Raw genomic sequence first — 21,904 nt, forward strand, 5'->3', positions numbered from 1 at the left:
AAGAATTTCCCCTGTATATTCCAAGGCACTAGTTGTTTCCAGATTGCAGCAATTTGCGAGCAGTCCAGTAGAGCATGAATCTGGTCTTCTACTTCACATTTACATATTTCACAAATTCCATTCCCTCCATCCCATTTGGCTGTGAGAATTTTGGTGACAAGTCTGTTATGAGCTGAAAGCCAAATAAACACTCTAACCCTTTCGAGCACTTTAAGTTTCCAATGTCTTTCCAATAGCTTTGGAGGTGCCACATTTAGAAGCCATTTATACGTCCTTCCAGTCTTGAAATTGCCATCCCCATTCGGTTTCCACTTGAGTTCGTCTTCCTCTTTTCCATTCGGTGGCCACATATGCTTGATTTTTTCAATGATAGATGCAGGAAGAATATCCTCTCTGGCCTCCGAGTCCCAACTAGCATCTTCTTTGACCATTTGAATGACTTCAAGTGAGCACTTTGCTTCTCGGAGTTCTTGTACACATTGGATTAATTTTCTTTCGTTTTTGGTCCACGCATCTTCCCAGAATTTTGCTTTATTACCATTTTTCACTTCTACCACTACATTTTCCTGGTGCTTGTCCCACAACTTGCCAAGTTCTCTCCAAAGTTTTGCGCCCCCAGTTTTTGTCTCTGGTTTCTCTCTTTGAGCATTGTTTCTACCATATTTTCCCCTAAGAACATGGACCCAAAGCTCGTCAGGATTATTTTCATTCTCCACAGGAGCTTGGGTAATCGTGCATCACTCATCAAACTCCTTAAGTCCTATACCCAATGCCTCTTTAGTTCTGTACATTCCTTTTTAGCTAACCGCATGTCTTTGTTTAGCACTATGTTGTTCTCCCCAAATGAACCTCCTCTGCTCTTTTTGGATATCTTCAACTATTCCTTGTGGCCACCTATAAAGCTGCATTGGGTAGAGAGCCATCAAACTAGTGACCAATTTAACAAGTGTCATTCGTCCTGCTAGTGAAAGGCTCAAAGCTTGCCACCTGGCTATTCTCTTTTTCACTCTTTTCACCACAGTCCTGTACTTTTTTTCCCCTCTTTTTTGGTGATAAATTTGGAGGTGTTTGGATAAAAAAAACCATGGTTTTAATAATACTTTTACGGTGTACAAAGTAAATATGTGAAAGAGTTTGTCTCGATTTACATAAAAGTGCTTTTTAAAAGTGATTATTGAGCAATCCAAACACCCCTGAAATGGTTGCTCCAAGATATCTCCTGAGGTCATCCATTTGTTTGAAGCCACTTCTATTACATGTACTCCTCCTGGTTTGATTGTTGACATTGGGTGAAAAGAAGATTTGGGTCCTCACTGATCTTATGTCCTGACATATCACCAAATTCCTGTATATACTTGAGAATTAATTCAATCTGTTGAGAATCAGCTTATGCAAAAGGAACAAGATCATCAACAAACATCATATGGGATATAATGGAGCCTCTCCACCATTTCTCTCTCACTCTATCTAATATCACGTGTGTGAGTTTTTCCATTCTAAGTACAAAAAAGATAGGGAGAGATGTGATCCCCTTGTCATTGCCCCTGATAACATTTGAATTGTTCAAGCTTTTCTCTATTCCAATTCCAAAGGATCATGGTGGTAGGAGTGTCAATACAATTCATTAATCTACAAATCATTTCTGTCGAACATTGGATTTCTTTGAGCACTTTCTGTCATAAACCTTCTCCAAATCCACTTTAATTGGCCATGTAACATTTTTTGCCCTTCTTGTTTCTCATAGAATGTATCATCTCATTTACAACTATGATATTATCATGTATGTTCTAACCTAGCATGAAACTGACCTAGAATGACGAGACAAGATTTGCAATGATAGACCTCCACCTTGCATAATGATCTTTGACAAACACTTTAAGTAACATTGGACAATGAAATTAGTCTTAGTTGGTTCACTTTCTCCGATGAGTCAACCTTTGGGATAAGCATTATTAGAGTATTGTTAACCTCTTTAATTTTCTCCAGGTCATGCCACATTTCTGTGACATATTTGGTGATGCTTTCTCCCACCACATCCCAATTCCTTTGGAAGAACATAGCAAGAAAGCCATATGCTCTTGGTGCTTTCAAACTACCAATGGAGGAAAGTGCATGCTTTATTTCTTTAGGAGTAATATCATCTACAAACCCTTTCCATTTCTCTTGAGAGATTGACAGTTAGGAATGACTAGTAGTTACCCAACCTCTATTAGGTTCCTCTTCTTGAAAAAGCTTCTAAAAGAAATTATTTATGAGGCAGCCAACATTTTCATCCCCCCTAATCCATTGATCAGACTCATCTTTAACATATGTACCCTGTTTCTTCTTCTTTGTATTGTTGTTTTGGTCTGGTAGAAAGACGTGTTTCTGTTGCCGTCATTCAACCATTTCCTTCTGGATTTTTGGTACCAAAGTACTTCCTCTTGATCAAGAACCTCTATTAGCTCAGTAGATAGTTGTTTTTCAAGATCTTCAAGATGATGACTCACCCTGTATTGGTTTGTCCTTTAGATTCCTTCAATTCTTCAACTTAGTTCCTTTTTCCTTTTCGCAATATGCCTAAAAACATTCTAGCTCCAGGTTAGCAGTTTTGGTTCTAGGTCTGCAAGTTCATGCCACACCTCTTTTGTCCCTATCCAACTTGCTTTTAACATTCTCTTCAAGTCATTATCCTTCAGCCACGCAGCTTCTAACCTACGTGGGTGTCTTCTATTCCTTTTCTGTGATTCCGAAAGGAAAATGAAGATTGGGTGATGATCAGATTGAGTTCTTGGTCCAACCCACATAATTGCTTCATGAAACTCATTTCTCCAAGCTCACACATCGACACACCTGAATATCTTCGCACTTCTCCTCCACGTCTATTTATTAGTCTTATGTTGCCTACTTCTTGCACTCTTTTTGGGGCCCATAATCAGATCACCTTAGGCTCTATTTCTTTCTCTAATAGGCCCACTTGTTGACCTACCTCATTTCTATCTTTCATTTGCAGCTTCTTAGCATCCGGAGCCATCACTTTCTCTTCTATAATGCTTCTTGCTTTTCCTTTTTCGCCTTCATACCTACCTTGATTGGTGACTTGTTTGCTTTCAAGGTCACATCAGATCCTTTTTGCTTCTATCACCTCTACTCAAGTCCAATTGCTTTTCTTTCGCGTCTTCTCAAGTCCAACTTGCTTTTCTTCCTCATTCATAGAAACATTCGAGATCTCTTTCAAAGGTGTTCTAATAACTATCTTAGTTTTTGCCGCCATTTTGCTAGGTTCTTCAATCTCTAGTACATCAAATCTTGGGGTACCCAATTTTTTCTCCCCTTTACCATCTTTTTGTTATTCTTTCCCTAATTTTCCTTCTCTTATGTTAAACTTTCTACCATATCTCAAGTCTTGAGCTATCATCTACTGATATTTTGTTCTCCTGCACTCGTTTTAACGGACATTGTTCTGCCATGTGCCCAAATTTGCCACAAGAAAAGCAAATTGACTATAAGCCCTCGTATTCTATCTTCAAAATATTCCCATCCACCATGTAAAATGGTAGCAGAGGAACATTGAGGTCAATTTTGACACACATTCAAGCATATACAGTACGTGCAAAAAGGAAGGTCATTTCATCAACCTTAATGGCTTTCTCTATTTTGTTTCCCATATGAAAGAAGAATTTTTTATCACAATAGTCTCCTAGTAAGCCTGGTAATCTCACCCATATTGCAACCTTGTTTATCCTTTCAGCCTAAGGCCTAAATTTTTTTTTCCACTTTTGCACTATTAGGTATTGGTTCTAGATAAGCCAAGGTCCACCCCTAAGTACAAAAAAGTAATCATCAATCTCTTGGAATGTTGCTATCATAAAACCATTGCCAATATCAGACATATCCACGTTCCCTAACTTGCCCCACATAGTTTGCACTTTTCTTCTAAATGGTGTGAAACAAACTGTATTGCCCAAGAGTTTGATGATCAGTGAGTACTCCCATCATTTTTCCAATCTCCCCCTTTCTTCTTTAGAGAACTCAATTTGCTGACCTATAAAAGTTTTAGTGACTTTGACTCCTTTTAACAGTTTAGAGTCATCATTAAAAAGAAGATTTCCATCCTGCACCTCATCTTCCTTTGGTCTTGTCTCTTATTCCTTCTGGGCGTGTTTGGGATCACGTTTGGAGGCCCAAATGTGCATCCCAACTGGAAAAGTAACAGGTAGGTTGAAAAATGATGTTTAGATCCATGTTTTGTGCATCTGATTTCTGCCACTGAAATGAACTTATGCAATAAGCTCAAAGAAGCTGCTTTTACTCAATCTGACTTCTGTAAAAGTCAGATTGGAAAAAAGTTTCTTTTGCCACCGCTATCCCAAACACACCCTCTCTCTGGTTGATTTTGGCTTGAGTGCCTCCCTATATGATAAGGCTGCTGGTAGGGTCTCGGTCAAAGGCACTTCTGTGTCTTGCATCCAGTCTTCTTCATGTGGGGCCAGTGATACTTCTCCTGTAAAGTTCCCCTCTGTGTGATACATCTTTCCTTTGTTACTCCTCTGGTCCTTAATATAATACCCATTTAACTAATTTGATTAGATTAAGGAAGTTAGGTAAGTTAGTTAATTATAAGAAATGTGACATGTTTTTCCTAAAATACCATAATTATTTTTCTTAATACCCCTTTTACTCTTTTACTTGATTATGGTTGAGGGAGTATCCATAAGGATAATTTAGAGAAAATTGATCAATATGAGAAATGAGTCTTATATTTAGGATTAAAACTAACTCAATAATTGGATCTTATATTAAGGACCAGCGGAGTATCATTCGTTTGTTTACCTACATCTTCTTGATTCTTCATAGGGCTACTCACAACTTGTTTCCCATCCCTAACTATCACGGTGATAATCAAAATAAGCCTAGGGTTCTCAAGAAACCTTTGTTCGAGAGCCTGGTTAGGTGGTTGATTTTGGAGGTTGACATCATTTGGATTCATGGTCAAACTCACACTTTAACTATTATAGTGTTTGTACATGAGAGCTCGAAGCTTTGCGATTCAAAGACTTTCTTTTAATAGTTAGATTATGGTTATAAATGTAAGTCGAAGGAGTTGGTAGTACTTAATAGTGGTTGAATTTAATTAGATAACAAGTGAATAATGTAAGTGATAAAAGTGGATGGATTTACAAGGCTATTCATGGTATTGAATGTAGACATTGAAGTTATACTTAACTTTAGATGCACATACATTATGTTTGAAATTTATAAGGGTTGTATGCACACATTTAAAACATGAAAATATGATATATATACGTATTTGATAAGCGATGTTGAGTAGAGGAGCATATATGCAAGAAGGAAGTTTGAGCTTGATGCAAATAGTTAGAATATCTTCTACTTAATATGATTATTAAGAAAATAAAAAATTATTACGTGTCTTGATCCTTACATCTCCTACTACTGTTTGAATTTTATTATTTGATTTTTTTGGCCAGATGATATTTTAATATTTGTTACTTTTTCATATCTTAAGATATGCGAAAACAAAGAAAAATATAAATTGATTCATATTTGGGTTTTAATTTTTTTTTCTTTTTTTTTTAAATTATGATATATCCCTCTGGTCCTTTTTATAAGTGCTTGATAACTAAATTATGTGATTTTAAAAAGCAATTAAAATGACTTAAAAGTAATAAATATGTAAGAAATAAAATTTTTAAAGCATATTCTTATTTATAAGGGGCATGTAAGAGAGAGAAAATGTGAAAGAGAATGTAGTATGCCAACCTTTTAATTAATGCAATATGTATGAGTAATTAGGGGCAAAAATAGTAAAACACATTAAATGTTCATGCAACCACAAATGAGATCTTATAAAAAGAATCAAAGTAATTCAAATTTCAATCTCTTATAAAAAGAACAGGAGGGAGTAAGAATTATGTTCACTCAAATTCTCTTAACTATTGTCTAGTGGTGTTCAAATTGTTTTGTCTCGATCCTAACCATATCGGGACAAGACCATCCTGTCCCCAAAAAATTTGGGATGGGACAGTATTGGAACAAGATGAAAAAAGGGACTAGATATTATATATATTAAAATATTTTATTATCTTATCATATCAATAATTATATGCTGATTAAGAGGCCCATATCAAACTCTTTTTTTAGACCCAAAAATTTATTATAAATGAAGCCATTTTTAAATTTTTGAAAACAAAGGTAAATGAGTAAAGTTTATCAGATCCATTAAAATCATCATTGCTCTTGCCTCCTCTTAGCAAATGCCCCAACCTCCTTCTTAATCCTTATCATGCTCAACTACTTACCAAGCTTTCCTTCTTAATCAGTCAATACTTATCACTCTCAACTCTGGGCTCTTGCTCTTTAAGATGACAATGATTGGTAGTTGGTAGCTGTTCACACTGCAAGTACATGGGTCGTCACAAGTAATAAAGTGATAAGTAGAGTATTGTTCCCATGAGGATTTGGTTTCGAAACCCAATCAAATATTGATTATCACACTTTTGCTTAATTTGAGTAATACAAATATCAATTATTTATAAAATTAAAAATTAATAAAAAGAAAAAGTGATTATTCAATCCCAATGATTCAAAGAGACCTAAGATTATTTATCCCCCTTATATTTCAAAAGCACCGAATTAAATCCCCATTATATTTGCTTCTTAATTATAGATTATGTTAGCCAAGAATACAAAATTACCTGTAAGTGCTCTCTCAAGTCTCCAAATAGGTGTTTAGCTTAATTAATTCCTTAATCTCTTAATTAATTAATTAAGCCCAATTTTAATTGCAAACCTTATGTGACTATGTGAGGTTAATAAGTATATCTTTATCTCATTAACAAAACCATCCATCCAACTTGAGAATTTCAAGTTCTCACACGATTAAACTCAAGTCTTACACTCAACCTAGCCCTCTAAAGCATCAATCAAGTGAACCCAACAATCTCATTGGTGGCCAATCAACAAGAAGTTTAAACATAGAGTAAAATTAACACAATCATATCATTAATCACAAATATATAGGGAAATGAGTAATTAATCTATAAAAGAGTTCAAAATAATCCTAGAATCAAAGTATTTTGCCACACATACTCAAAAAATCCAAGAGAATATATATCTATATTAGCACAAACATGAAACAAGAGTAGAGAAAGCAAGATAGAGAGGAAAAACCAAGAAAAGAAGCCCAAATCTCTTCAAAGCTCCAACTCTTAGCTCAATCTCCTCTAAGAAGCAAGTCTTAGGGTGTGTTTGGATGAAACCAAACCGTGGTTTGGAAAAGTGATTCTGGAGAATAGATTCTGGAAAAAATAGATTCTGTGAAAAATAGATTTTGTAAAAAAGTGATTCTGAGAAGTGAGAGTGTTTGGATAGTTGTTATCAGAAGCACTTTTTATATATACAAATTACTAAAAAAAGACATAAGTTAATATGATAATTACAGAAAAAATAGATTTATGATATATTTTAATTTGAAGAAATAAAATTGTTAATAATATGTTTTTACCAACATAATTAATAATACATAAGATAATATAATTAATAAATAATTAATGTCTATATATATTTATAAAATATAAGATTAAATATATTTATAAAAAAATATATTTATAAAAAAAATAACAAGATACATATTATATAGGCTCTCACACTCTCCCTTTTTTCTCCAAAAGCAAAAAAATTTTGTTTTTTCCAAAACCATGGTTTTGGAGTCAAAACCATAGTTTTGACCCAAAACCATGGTTTTGGTTTTTGGAGAGGCTGTTTGGGTAGCATTTTCCCCAAACCATGGTTTGGGGTGCTATCCAAACAGAGCCTTAGCACAGCTAAAGACTCCCAAGAACCACCCAGAACTGAAGAATGACAGCCAAGGTCGAGTTTGGGCTCTTAAAACCTAAAATTTTCGAGCTTAATTGAGCTGTGCGTTTTGCTGTCAACAATTACACTGCGGCTAAGTTTTCCTATGTTTCTGTTGGGCTGCAGCCAGGTCAAAGTGTGTCGCAAATCATTTTGCCTCTGAAAAGTTTTGTATTTCTAGATCAAATGAGGAGTTTTACCTATGATTTGTCCTCTATTTATTCTTCTTTGATCACCATAATATAATTTTTAAGAAACCTTGATCTTTAATTCCTTTCGAAGTACTTCCAAGTGGCTTGACACTTTAATTCTTAGACCAAAATAACATTGCAAAAGTGAAAAACTTTGTAAGCTCAAAAATAACAAGGATAAATGCCAAAATATGAATAAATACAACCAAGTATGCATAAAACTTAAAGAAAAAGTGTTGAAATGACATGAAATTCTAGAGACTAACAGCAGCTCGTAATCTTAGTCCTCAACGATTGCATATAGACCTTAGACCCAATTTTTGAGTTTCCTCTCTAATCTTGCTTATTGCTCTCAGCTTCGCATTCTTGTGTTGGCCTGTTGGCTTTTGCCGCTACCTATATACTCTAAACTTCAAAGATTTGATTTCCCATTTTGTGGTTTCATTTTGTCTATTTGAATATACCCATTAATGCTTGCTTTGATTTTTTTTCCTCCTTTTTGTAAGTTTACATCCATCTTCTTGGTTGGTAATCTCTGATATTTTTATTAAGTTTCTGGCCTTCGATCTTTTCATTTGGGTATAAAGTGAAATTGGTTCCTCTTTCCGTTCATTAAGATCGGGACGCCTTTAGGACAGAATGAGACATAGGACAAAAAATCCGTCCCATCCCTATTCATTGGGATTAGCTTGTCTTGGTCTTGTCCCGTCCTGTGAGCACCCCTTATATTATCATTTCATATTATTAAGAAATTCATAAATTATCGAGTGAATTTTTGAAGTAACATTTGTTTCCATTTTCCATAATAGATAAAAAGAAAAATGGCAATTTATTCTAGCTAAAGAAAGTATTCAAAGTTTATTTTGTATACTGAAGGAAGTTCTATTTTTTTATCAACAAGAGTTCTTGGTATCGGTTTATATAATTTGAATAAACCAACATTAAATTTTGAAACATTAGCTAATTAGTCATATCCTGTGGCACTTGAAATAATACTTTATATTGGATTTCTTATTGTTTTTGCTGTCAAATTGCTGATCATACCCTTACATATATAGTTACCAAACTTTTATAGAAAGACACATTACAGTACTTGTATGAAAAAACTCTTTATATAAATATATCTTATGTGAAAACTCTTTTTTACAAGCATAATGCGAAAATTCTAATTAGTAAAATTGGGGGATTAAATCGTGTATAATAAAAAAAAAAAGTTGGAGGATTAGCTTCTTAAAGGTCAACTATGACAATTACCAAGAGTGCTATGAAAAATTTTTATAATAGAAAAAATCACAATAAAAGACCCTGAATTAGCAAAATAGTGAAATACACACCTGAATAAGTTTAATTGCTTAGGAAAACTGAGAATTAAATTGCAATTAGCAAATCACATCTAAAAGACTAAAATGCCCGCTTTCTTCTTTTCTTACTTCTCTTCCTTCCTCCTTCTCTTCATGTCTCTCTCTTCCTCATTCTCTTTCCTCTTCATCTCCTTCCTTTTCCTTCTCCTTCTCTCACAACCCACATTCCTCATACCCACACCCCACCCCCATCTTCCCCTACCCCACTTCCTTATTCCCACCCCACACCCTACTTTATGTTTCATCCATGCCAAATCCCTAGTAATTTGAGAACACTCCAGGACAGGAAATATAGAGCACTCATCCCTATTTACCATCAGACACTATCGTAGAGGGAGAGAATTACCATGGCAATCTCCCTTGTATTTTCTCTTGAATTGACTTCCTCTACTTCTATGACCTTCATGTGACATTATGAACATTGAATAGGCAATTATGGAGTTACCGCACTACCCCCAATGGATCAGTAATCAATGGCGAAAAGCATGTTATCTTTTGCTAGTAGTTTATAGCATTTTTCAAACCTTATTTTCTACCAGTCCTTCAAATTCAAATGGCTAATTGCAAAACCTATTTGCTATCAAAACACATCTGGCTTTTTATTATCTGGCTTACCATTGTTGTAATTTCGCTTAATAGTGTTATAAATGTAGACTTGTTATTATGATGGCAGTAGCATGACATAATGATCTAGAAATGTTGGTCTTTTATTTATAGACAAAACAATGTTAACATTTTGTATTTATCAGTTCTAAGTAGTAATAATAGGGATCTATTTAATGTTCTAAAGTTAGTAAGAAATCTAATCACAAGCTTGTAATTTTGCTTACCAAACTTATTATTTAACTTACCACTCTCGTCATTTGGCTTGCCGCTCTTGTCATTTGGTAATGAAATATAAACATAATAGAAACTTTTTATAAAACTTAATTTCATAGGAAACCCAATCACAAAATTATTATTTGGCTTACCACTCTTGTCATTTAGCTTACCACTCTTATCATTTGGCAATAAAACACATAAATAATGGTAACTTTTTATAAAACTTAATTTCATGAGAAACTCTATCACAGAATTGTTATTTTGCTTAACATGCCTGTCATTTGGCTTATCACTTTTGTCATTTAGTAGTGAAATGTGAAAATAATGACAACTTTTCACAAAAATTAATTTCTTTATAAACGCAATCACAAGTTTGTAATTTCCCTTACAAAACTTGTAATTTGACTTGCTACTTTTGTCATTTGGCTTACTGTTCTTGTTATTTGGTAGTCAAATGTAAAAATAATGATAACTTTCTATAAAGCTTAATTTCATGAGAAACCTAATCACAGAATTATTATTTTGTTTACCACTCTTATCATTTGGCTTACTACTCTTGTCATTTGGCTTATTATTCATTTGGCAGTAAAATGTGAAAATAATGATAACTTTTCATAAAACTTAATTTCATCAGAAACCCAATCACATGCTTGTAATTTCACTTGCCTAACTTGTAATTTGACACTTTTGTCATTTGGCTTACCGCTCTTATCATTTGGCACTAAAATGTGAAAATAATAGCAACTTTCTATTAAACTTAATTTCATGAGAAATCCAATCATAAAATTATTGTTTCACTTACTACTTTTGTCATTTGATTTACCACTCTTGTCATTTAATAGTGAAATGTGAAAATAATAGCAAATTTTCATAAAACTTAATTTCTTGAGAAACCTAATCAAATAATTATTATTTTGCTTACCACTCTTGTCATTGGCTTACCATTCTTATCATTTGGCTTACTGCTTTTATCATTTGGTAGTGAAATTTAAAATAATGGCAATTCAAACTAAGATATTTAATAATATCAAATTCAAATGTCATTTCAGTAATACATAATTATCATTAATAATTTATAACAGTGATCACTCATCAACAAAGTAAAAAATATTAAACCTATCTTAAATACAGCGATAGTATGTACAATTTATCTCCATTTCCCTTTTGAAATTATCTATGGTGATTTCCTCCTTCTTTTGGTCTTTCATCCTTGTTAGCTCTTGCAAATTAAGTACGATAAATGAAATGACAATTTAGGTATTTAAAATAACTTTGCACTTGAAAATGACAAATTCACTTCTACAAATAGCAAGGTAACTGTTAGAAATAATAAGTTCATAAGTTTTGTAAATAACAACTCCACAGCTAGAAATAACAAATTAAGTACTGAAAATAACAACTTAACTTTGGTGAATATAATTAACTTCTCTTGACAGATCTTTTCAAACTTGACAGATGCAAACTTGTAATGTTCTTTCTCTTGACAAATGCAAACATCTCAACTTGTTCGAACTTGACACACCTATTGGTAATATTTTGATCTACTAACAAATCATCAGTCCATGGGCAAAATTTTTCATTCTTATCACTAAATGTGAGGGGGGAAGTTATAATACTAGTATCGAATCAACATATAATATCCAAGGTTGCGGCACCATGTCTCTAAAAAACTTCCTCTATTATTGAAAGGGCTTTCTTTCTTATTGTTATTTGCTCTTTAGCAAAGCCACAGGTCCCTTAGATATTAAATTGACATGCCATGGTAAGATTATCAAATCCAAAACCCACACAATATAGAAACAGAAATAGCAAAGAAACCAATCCATTACTTATAGCTAACCCCATAAAAAAGTGGATGAAAGAAGGCTAAAGAATAAATAGAGGAAAGATGAATCAGGATGTAAAGAAAAAAATAATACCTCTCTATGAGTCATCCTCTCCACATCAATCTTCCCTCTTGAAGAAACATTTCTTTTGCGCTTCTTCTTTCTAGATTTCTTTCCTTGTTAGTCTACCGACATCCGAATCACTACTAGAATCAAAACCATCTGTGATGTGCTAGCAATGCTTCTATGTCCTTTTGAGATGGATGTGGTTGAAGGGAGAAGACGAGATGGTAGCAACGATGGTGTATCCTTGGCCATAAGACCAAAATGAAAAATAGAAGAAGTGATGGAAGCATATGGGGATTATATTTTGGAAGGAAGAAGATATGAGAAGGAAAAGGGCATTTTGATCTTTTCTTAAACATTTTAATTTCAATTTGAGACCAGCTTTCCCCAAACAATTTAGCTTATTTAGGTGTATTATTTGTGATTTTGGTGATTTAAAAGTTTTTTTTTGGGTTATTTTAGGGATCAAATTAGAAAAGGTGTAGAATATAGTGATTGTGATTAAACTTTGGGAAAATGGCATTGAAAGACCCTTAAAATAGAAAAACAACAAAATAAACCCTTGAATAAAGAAAATTATTTGGAGAGAACGGGTTTTAAATTGCAATTATCAAATCAAGTTTAAAAGACCAAAAGGCTCTTCTTTCTTTCTACTCTTCTGACTTCCTCTCTTTCCCCCTCTCTTCTTCCTTCTCTTTCTTTCTTCTACTCTCCTTTGTCTTCCTTCTCCTTCTCCACCCGTGAACCTATTAAGCCACCATTAATGCAATCCAGAAGATTGATTGGCTACTTGCTCCAGAACCATAATTTTCTTCCATGTTTTTCCCAATCCATTGATTTGCAATAAGGGAAATAAAACATATTAACCGTGGAGCTTTCATATTTAATTTTCTGCAAAAACATGTAAAGCGAATATAATACTCTTCATATAAAGGCTCTCATTCTCCACAATCTCTCCTTATTTCACAATCTCATCTCATGCTGATATAATATATCTATGACTTATAGAACAAAACTTCCACTCAAGCTTGAAAGACCAACTTCATGCTTATCACAGCTCAGATCAAAAACTACTATTGTATATAGCAGAAACAGAGTAACTATGCATGCTGAAAAAGTAATTGAACATCTAAGAACTAGAATTACTACTAATACAAAGATAATCAAGTAGAATTACATTAGTTAAATCACTGTCAATAACAAGTCTAGAATGGAAAATAACAAGTCTAATATGGGGAACTGTTGAAAAGTTATTCACATTAACTTGAGTTTTAGCAAAAATTGATATTATTTTCACAATTTAGTTGCGAATGATAAGTTTAGTATGAGAAATAATAAGTGTTGAAAAGTTATTCACATTAACTTAAGTTTTAGCTACAATTGGCATTATTTTCACAATTTTGTCCCGAATGACAAGTCTAATATAGGAATCAACAATTTTGCATTAACTTAGTTTTAACATAATTTGACATTATATTCACAATTTAACTGCGAATGACAAGTCTGGCATGAAAAATAACAAGTGCTGAAAAGCTATTCACATTAACTTAAGTTTTAGTAGGAATTGACGTTATTTTCACAATTTAATTGTGAATAAGAAGTTTAGTATGGGAAATAACAAGTCTGTATGACAAATAACAACTATTAAAAAGCTATTCACATTAACTTTAGTAGAAATTAACATATGGTACTTTCGTGAAAAGGTGTCATTATTTCTACATTTCACTACTAAATAACAAGAGCGGTAAGCTAAATGATAAGAGTGGTAAGCGAAATGACAATTCTGTCATGAAATTAAGTTTCATGAAAATTGTCATTATCTTCAAATTTCATTGCCAAATGACAAGAGCAGTAAGCTAAATAACAAGTTTGGTAAGCAAAATTACAAGCCCGTTACTGGGTTTCTGATGAAATTAAATTTTATGAAAAGTTATCATTATTTTCACATATCACTGCCAAATAACAAGAGTGGTAAGCCAAATAATAAGAGTAATAAGCAAAATAACAATTCTGTGGTTAAGTTTCTCATGAAATTAAGTTTCATAAAAAGTTGACATTATTTCCACATTTGTTAATGACTCAAATCTGAAGTAAAGGATCTGAAGAGAAAAAAAGGAAAGCTTATATTAGAAAACGCCATAAGAATCTCATAATGCTCACTAATAGACCAATCAAGAATCTCCAACTTAGGAAAAACACTCTGTAATATTTAATGATCTATTCATGTGGCCAATGGCTTATTTATAGCTGAATTACGTATGTAAAATAATTAAACAATGTTTGGAAATTAATGGTAACAAAAGGATAAAATCTAATCCTACTTGAGTGGATAATGCTACTTATTTTTCAACTGAAAGTAACAGGAAATAATTCAAAATAGAATCAACTCATAATCCCTTGATTTTCTCTGGCACATTTCCTTGGATAAGTCAGGAACAGCTTATGGGTGTTAACAACATTTTAATACCAAGTGACAAGAGTAGTAAGCCAAATGACAAGAGAAGTAAACCAAATAACAAGTTTAATAAGCGAAATTACAAGTTTCACACTGGGTTTCTTATTAACTTCAGAATATTCAATAGATCTACCTTGTTACCATTTAGAACCAATAAATACAAAATGTTGACATTGTTCTATCTATAAACAAAAGACCAACATTTCCAGATCTTCATGTCATGTTGTTGTCATCATAATAACAATTCTGCAGTTACAACACTATTAGGCGAAATTACAACAATAGTGAATCAAATAACAAAAAACTAGAGGTGCTTTAACAGCAATCAAATTCTGCAATTAGCCATTTGAATTTGAAAGATTGCTAGAAAATCATGTTTGAAAAATACTATGAAGCTACCAGCAAAAGATAGGGAAATCAGGTTTGAATTCAATATAATTTTATTCCATTAGCTCAATCATTTACATAGGAAAATTAAAACTAACATCCTCTTCGATTACCAAGTTGACATTAGAATTTTATAACTTCAGCATTCAAAATGATAACATTCTGATTCACTTCCTCCACTACAGCCCCTAAAACTTCATACACGAATTAACAACTACTACCTCCTTCCATTTTCCTCTCACACTTCATCATTCCTCACCTTGTAACCCCTCTCCATCATAACCAGACCCACAGAAATTATACATGAGCAATTAGATTTTAAAAACAAAAATATATCACTTTAAGTTAACCACAACCTCCTCCAATTAACATCTTCCGTCATTAACTTCACCCCTCACTCCCTCTCAAAGTATAACACTCAATGATTGACAATGAAACTCACAAAATTGAAGAACATTATCATATTGCTTGGTCTCAAATGGAAGAATAGAAGGAGAGTATAGTTAGAAACATTACCCAGTCGATTCCTAAGCTTGGAAATTGCAAAACACGTTGTCTCTTCTTGCCCCTGCCATGAATTTTTATGTCTTCCTTCTTAAATTGTTTTCAATAACAGAGGAGCATTTTAGTCTTTTAGGCATGATTTACTAATTGCAATTTAAGACTCAATCCCTCCCAGCAATTTAACTTATTCAGGTACCTATTTGGCTATTTTGTTTATTTTAGGGTCTTGTGTTGTAATTTTCCCTTAATTTTTTTCCTTTAGATTTTTTGTAGCTTTTTAATTTCAATTTACAATTACAATTTTTTCAGAAGACGTATCGAGAGATGGGCTCTTCTCTTAATATCGTCCCCTGAAACTTACAAGTGCATTAAAAACCCTAGCTGCGAAGGTCAAGGCCGAAGGGTCTCTTTCTCGATTCTCAGGCTCGCTATGATTGGCTGACATTTCGTTGAATCTTTGAGTTAAAGGGTGAGGAGGACGGAGGCATGTACAGAGATCGAGGAGCAGTTGGATCGAAATCGGAAGTGGGTTCCGTTGATCGGAAGCGAATCAATGACGTCCTGGACAAGCAGCTTGAGCGATCCTCGCCGTCGACATCTAGAACCATCAACGGCAAGGATAGGTCGGCACAATCTGTGCTGACCGGCAAGCCACCCCATGATCACAGGGGCCCGCGTGCTCCCGTCTCCAAAAATACCAACGCTTCAGATGGTTAGGACCGAATACTTCTTTCTTCTGTGCATATATCGAACGAAACTGCAGAAATTTCAACATTTTGTTCGTGCGTTTTTGTTCCTTATAGGGCCTGATCTATTTTCCATTGTAAATACCTGTGTTTAGTAAGACGAGGCCATAAAATGCCGTTGGAAAAATGTCTGTTTTGTCAACTAATTAATAGTTATGTTTACCTAATTTTCTTTCCTTTGTTACCTTGGGTAAAGTGAAGGGGAAAGGGAGGGCTAAGCTTACTAAAATTAGAAAAGTTTCTCTTATTGGATTTCATGATTGACTGTAAAAACTCGTGTTGAATTAATTAAAATGCAGACAACAGAACGGTATTGGTAAGTCAGAGGAATAACTGCTGTCACTACTGCGCTACTTAGTTCTTTTATAAGGCAAATCACGGATGGTCAAGAGGAAAATGTTTCAGTTTGTCACCTTCCCATTCACTTAACTGTATTCTCGTGGAAATTGTTTCTTTTTAATCACCTCTTCACGGTCATGTTCTATTTGTTATGTCATCGCTACTGTCTTTTCAGCCCATTTCCTTCGTTGTTACTGCCTTTTCAGCCCATTTCCTTCTCTAACAGATTCTGAGCTCTTAAAACATTGGTATATTCCACTGTCGGATCTGTTAGAAAGACATAAAGATGATAGCGAAGGAGATAAAAGACAGACTGGCATTTGTTTTTTCCGCCGTGGCTTGGGCTGTTGCTTGGGCTGGTATTAATGAGCTGATCTTAATTTTATATGCTTGGCTGTAGAGGAATCTGAAACAGACAGTGAAGAGTCAGATGTTAGTGGTTCTGACGGAGATGACACATCTTGGATTTCATGGTTCTGCAATCTGAGAGGAAATGAATTCTTTTGTGAGGTCGATGATGATTACATCCAAGATGACTTCAACCTCTGCGGATTAAGCAGTCAAGTACCTTACTATGATTATGCACTTGATTTAATTCTGGATGTTGAATCGTCCCACGGTAAGCTTGTCTGCATATTTTCCTCATGTTCCTTTTGTGTAGCTCTGATCACCTATTTGCTCCTTCTTAACTTAGCATTTGATAATGGCCACTGTTCATTGTTTGCAATGTGTAGGTGACATGTTCTCAGAGGAACAAAATGAATTAATTGAATCGGCAGCAGAGATGCTATATGGTCTGATTCATGCCCGATACATCTTGACAAGCAAAGGAATGGCTGCTATGGTCAGATTTTGCTCTCATTTATCCTTGCTTTTATGCTTTAATGTCCACAAACTTTTGACTGATGATGAAGTTTAAAATTTTGCAGCTGGACAAGTACAAGAACTATGATTTTGGTAGATGCCCAAGAGTTTACTGCTCTGGACAACCCTGCCTTCCAGTTGGTCAGTCAGACATTCCCAGGTCAAGTACTGTGAAAATATATTGCCCTCGGTGCGAAGATATTTACTACCCTCGGTCTAAATATCAAGGCAGTATCCTTATACATATTGTTGAGCAATTTCAATGTTTCATCTGGAGCACCAATATATCAGCATATCTCTTGGAACTTGATTTTTCTTCTTTCATGTGTCTCTATTGGAATTTAATTTTTCTTCTTTCATGGGTCTCACTTCTTTCTTGCTTTTGAGATCTGTTCCTTGGCCTGCCCATTGTGGATGTGGTCTGTATGGATCTATCAATTCTGGTTTCGATCTTTTGTCATTCCACATCTTGCCTGCATATACTACTGCAGCATGCATGCATATCAGAAACTGTCCCCTTATATGTGGTATGAGGTAGGAGTCTGTGTTCACTGATTCTTAAAAGATTTCTTTTACTTCGATGCATTGTTAAAGGTACACAAGACTAAGTTGAGTCATATATTAGATTATGACGCAGTTATATTAAAATAATGAGCTGTTAGACATTTTTAGGATATCTTTAGGATATCGGCTTCCCAATATTTCTGAGATATCAGGTAGGCTTTCTGGACAACCCGTTCAGATTTTTAGTTTGTGTCTCTGGCATTTAAAATTGTTTGCTGAGTCTGAAGATTACCAAATTTTTCTGCTGTCATTTTGCCTTCATATTTCTTGAAGATTTCTTTTATCTTTTTTGTGGTTTGTCTTTCCTCTGTCAAATGGATTTAATTGAAGCTTGTATGATTTTTGGGGATGATCGCACGTCATCTTTTTATTCTATGTAGTTGTCAGTTAAGTTTTGCAGTGAATCATTGTCATGTACCTTCCGCTTTTCCTTGAGTCTGCCTATCTAGACATTGATGGAGCTTATTTTGGGACTACGTTTCCTCATCTCTTCATGATGACGTACGGACAACTGAAGCCACAGAAACCATTACAGAGCTATGTTCCAAGAGTTTTTGGTTTTAAAATTCACAAGCCATGAAAGCTTACTTACCGTCAAGGTTGAACGAAAGAGGTGCCCATTTCTTGTTTAACTATCTTGTAATATTCTTTGCAAGGTTCAGCAGATGATAAGTGTTTGCACATCAGTTCCAAACTAGACGAGCATGTTGTAAAGAAATATGCAGGCGTGTCAGTCAAGCAAGTGCTTGATCTCACTTGCAGCTTCGAATTCAAGTGCATAGATTCTTTAATGCTCTTTCGATGCTTATGTATTTTTGCCATTAGCTTCTCTCCTTGCTGTTTTAAGATTGTGATTACAAATCCCCTGCTATATTTTTATATTATTTTATTGCTTTTTTTCTTTTTGCTCACCATTTATGTAGCTTTTGAATTAGATGGATTGGCCTCAACAAATTCGGTTATTTTATAAATTCAGATTCAGATGCAATATTGTGAAGCATCGCTACATAAACATTAGTTGATCATTTGTAATTAGAATACGTGCGCACCATACGTCTCTACCTCAGAATTGTCAATTTGTTCTCTGGTTTGTGAACCTGTGAATCTGTCGCTGTTCTGATGCATGTGTGATTTCAATTTATGCATGTTTGGTTTACGTTAAAATGCGAAATGTGAAGCATTTAAGCGGAATGCAGAATTTGGAATAATGCTTTGCCTTAGATTCTAAGCTATTGTGAGCTGAACTTTGCAATGTTGTTATTTTGACAGAGGGTCCTAAGTAAAAGATCGGAATTCCATCTATAAAATTCCGTCTGCTAATAATTTCCTCATTTCGGAACAATTGATATTTAATTCTTTATTTATTATTAAAAAACAATTTAAAGTTTTTCACCAAAAATATAAAAGGTTGCAGCGTCAACTATAAAAGAATATGATATTTCAGATTAGTCAGTGGTGAATAAATTAGATTGATTATATATTTGTTTGAATAAACATGTACGCGTATTGCTATATTACAAAGTATGAACGGTATTTGCCATTGAATGCGCAATAGCTTTCTCTTAAATTGAGCTTCTAGGTGCACGTAGAATGCCCACTTTGGCTAGGACGATCATGCGAATCGAGGACAAAGTAACAAATTGCAAATAAAGCAAGATATTCAATAGGCCATCTGGGATTGCATCGCAAAAATCATTCAACTGCAATTTATTAGATATGCAGCTGAGCACCTGATACTTGACTCTTCCTCCAACCACTATGCTTTTGGGTTTAGAGTGAGGTTTTCAGACCTGTCAAGGCCATATATAAGGAGAGGTACCATGCCAGGAGTAAGCTTACCATGGAACTTCCCAAGTGCATAAGATTTTTCTTAATGACTACAACAAGCAAACATGAAGGCATGCATCTTTGAGAAAAAATATAAAAGACACAAAGATACTGCGTTGATTTTCGAAATCAGGGTTCCAAACAATTAATTTAAAATGGCATTATCAGACTAGAATCTCAGTCAAAAGTTGATGATTCTCAAACACTAAACACAGTGCTCTGAATATGAGCCATCTCTCTCTCTCGTCTAATTGCTCATAAACTAGCATGCACCAAGAGCTCAACCCTCGGTTTGTTCCCTCACCTACGAATGGTACTCCTCACAGTCACAGCACTCGCAGTACTGGCAAACAGCAAAGAACAAAGTCAGTGGCTGCTGAAAGGCAAAAAAATAACAACAGGGCAACCAAATTTGAAGGACTTACTTCAACGTGTAAGCACCACCTGCTTTCACTTTACCACAATCCTTGCAGCCCCATATTCCAACAGCTTTCCTCTTCACAGCATACTGCAACAAATAGGTTCATAATAAACGGTTGATTCTCTTGGGTTGAATTCAAAATATCAAAGCTACTAATAACCCCTCACAAAGAGATCGTGTAATAACACAGAAAACCTACCTTCCCACAAAACTCACAGAAATATTTACTATGTTGACTAACTTCCATCTTCTTAATCTGCTTCCGAAGACTAGCACCATACCTGGTACCTGATATAAGAAAATAAACAAAATGGCTTCAGTAACCAGTCCCAGGAAAACAGAGGTGTTCTCCAAATCTTTTCATGCTAATTGCAATGGTACTAAGTAGATACATAATAATTCATAAACAGGGAAAAAGTTCCCACGGTGATCAGGCACTCAGGCATATCTTATCTATTTAGGATCCCATAACCACACATTCAGATATAAGGAATTACCATTCCAAACTATGGCCAAAGAACGAATATCAAATGCCTTGGAGAAATCATTTCAAAAAGCTCACCTGTCAGCAATAATAGCTTTTCAGAGGATAATTTGTCACGTTTTTTTCAATGGAGCCATATAGCCTTACCCCTTTTCCTTTCAACTAATGGGAAGGGATAGAAAGCCAAAGGCGCCTTTTTTTTCCCTTGGTTCTGAACTTCCCATGTTACGATCACGCATGTTCCCCGCTCACACTCCCTCCTTTTCCCCCCACAAGGTCAAAAACGAGTTCTCCATATGTTATAAGATCATTCTGGTATCATTCATGTTCACGCATAACTAGCAGTTTAATCGAATCTTTATAGACACTAAATTACCAGTTTAGGAGTAGGAACGATGGGCAAAACATAAAACTAAGCAAATCAGACCTCAATATATCATAGTTACTAAACGCTTACCATACTTTCCAACAATGCCTGCCTTCTTGGTTCTCTTCGTCTACAACAAAAAGAACATATAGAGTTAAAGCTTGATACACGAGAGAAGAAAAGACAGGAAAATGTAAGTTCCATGTAAATCAGAGGAGTGACAACTTAATTAGCTTCACAAAGCTCCACGCTTTCTGAGCGCTAACGTAAACCACAGTTTATACCCAATACATTCCGCATACTAATCTATCAACTTTGAATGTACCAGAATTATACACGGCTTCAATTAGCTTCTCGAAAATGGGTTACTCGAATAAATAGATTGACATATGTACAAATGACATCTAACGATGCTTGAATAATCACACAGAAAACTCTTAACAGTCCCAAGTCACAGAAAACAAAAGGAAGTAAAATATCGAAGGATATGTAAATCAATGGGAAAGAAAGTACCATGATTTGTTGCTTGTAGGCACTCTAAGCACGAAGGCAAGGAAGCTGCAACAAGGGGAGAGAAAGACGTGGTGAAACCCTAGAAATCCCTTTTAGGCCGCGGTATAGCCGGGTCGGGCGGTGGCTCTTGTGACGTAGAGGATCCGATTTATTCGAATCATGCTAGATTTTTTAAAACTAAATCTATCAAGTGGGCCGCCATCCCAACGCTTCCGTTGTAGTCTAGTTGGTTAGGATACTCGGCTCTCACCCGAGAGACCCGGGTTCGAGTCCCGGCAAACGAAATTTTTTCATTTTTGCCTGAAAAGATATT

The 21,904-nt window shown here is 34.7% G+C and overlaps 1 protein-coding gene, 1 non-coding gene and 1 pseudogene across 2 annotated transcripts; 2 read left to right on the forward strand and 1 right to left on the reverse strand.

The window, feature by feature from the left end:
* Window positions 1-15,783: 15,783 nt before the first annotated feature.
* On the forward strand, window positions 15,784-18,967 carry LOC114733475 (casein kinase II subunit beta-1-like). The gene is made up of 5 exons (XM_028920942.1): window positions 15,784-16,178; window positions 16,952-17,170; window positions 17,286-17,395; window positions 17,481-17,646; window positions 18,429-18,967. Exons 1-5 carry the CDS (start codon window positions 15,953-15,955, stop codon window positions 18,557-18,559), a joined length of 852 nt encoding a protein of 283 aa, XP_028776775.1. The 5' UTR covers window positions 15,784-15,952; the 3' UTR covers window positions 18,560-18,967.
* Window positions 18,968-19,893: 926 nt separating this feature from the next.
* On the reverse strand, window positions 19,894-21,671 carry LOC114733477 (60S ribosomal protein L37a-1-like; annotated as a pseudogene).
* Window positions 21,672-21,802: 131 nt separating this feature from the next.
* Window positions 21,803-21,875, forward strand: TRNAE-CUC (transfer RNA glutamic acid (anticodon CUC)). Its single transcript has one exon. It is a non-coding gene; the product is annotated as a tRNA-Glu (tRNA).
* The last annotated feature ends 29 nt before the right edge of the window (window positions 21,876-21,904 follow it).

This window comes from Neltuma alba, unplaced genomic scaffold, assembly GCF_004799145.2.
Source record: "Neltuma alba isolate B1F8T4 unplaced genomic scaffold, ASM479914v2 tig00013003_pilon, whole genome shotgun sequence".
Classification (NCBI taxonomy): Eukaryota; Viridiplantae; Streptophyta; class Magnoliopsida; order Fabales; family Fabaceae; genus Neltuma; species Neltuma alba.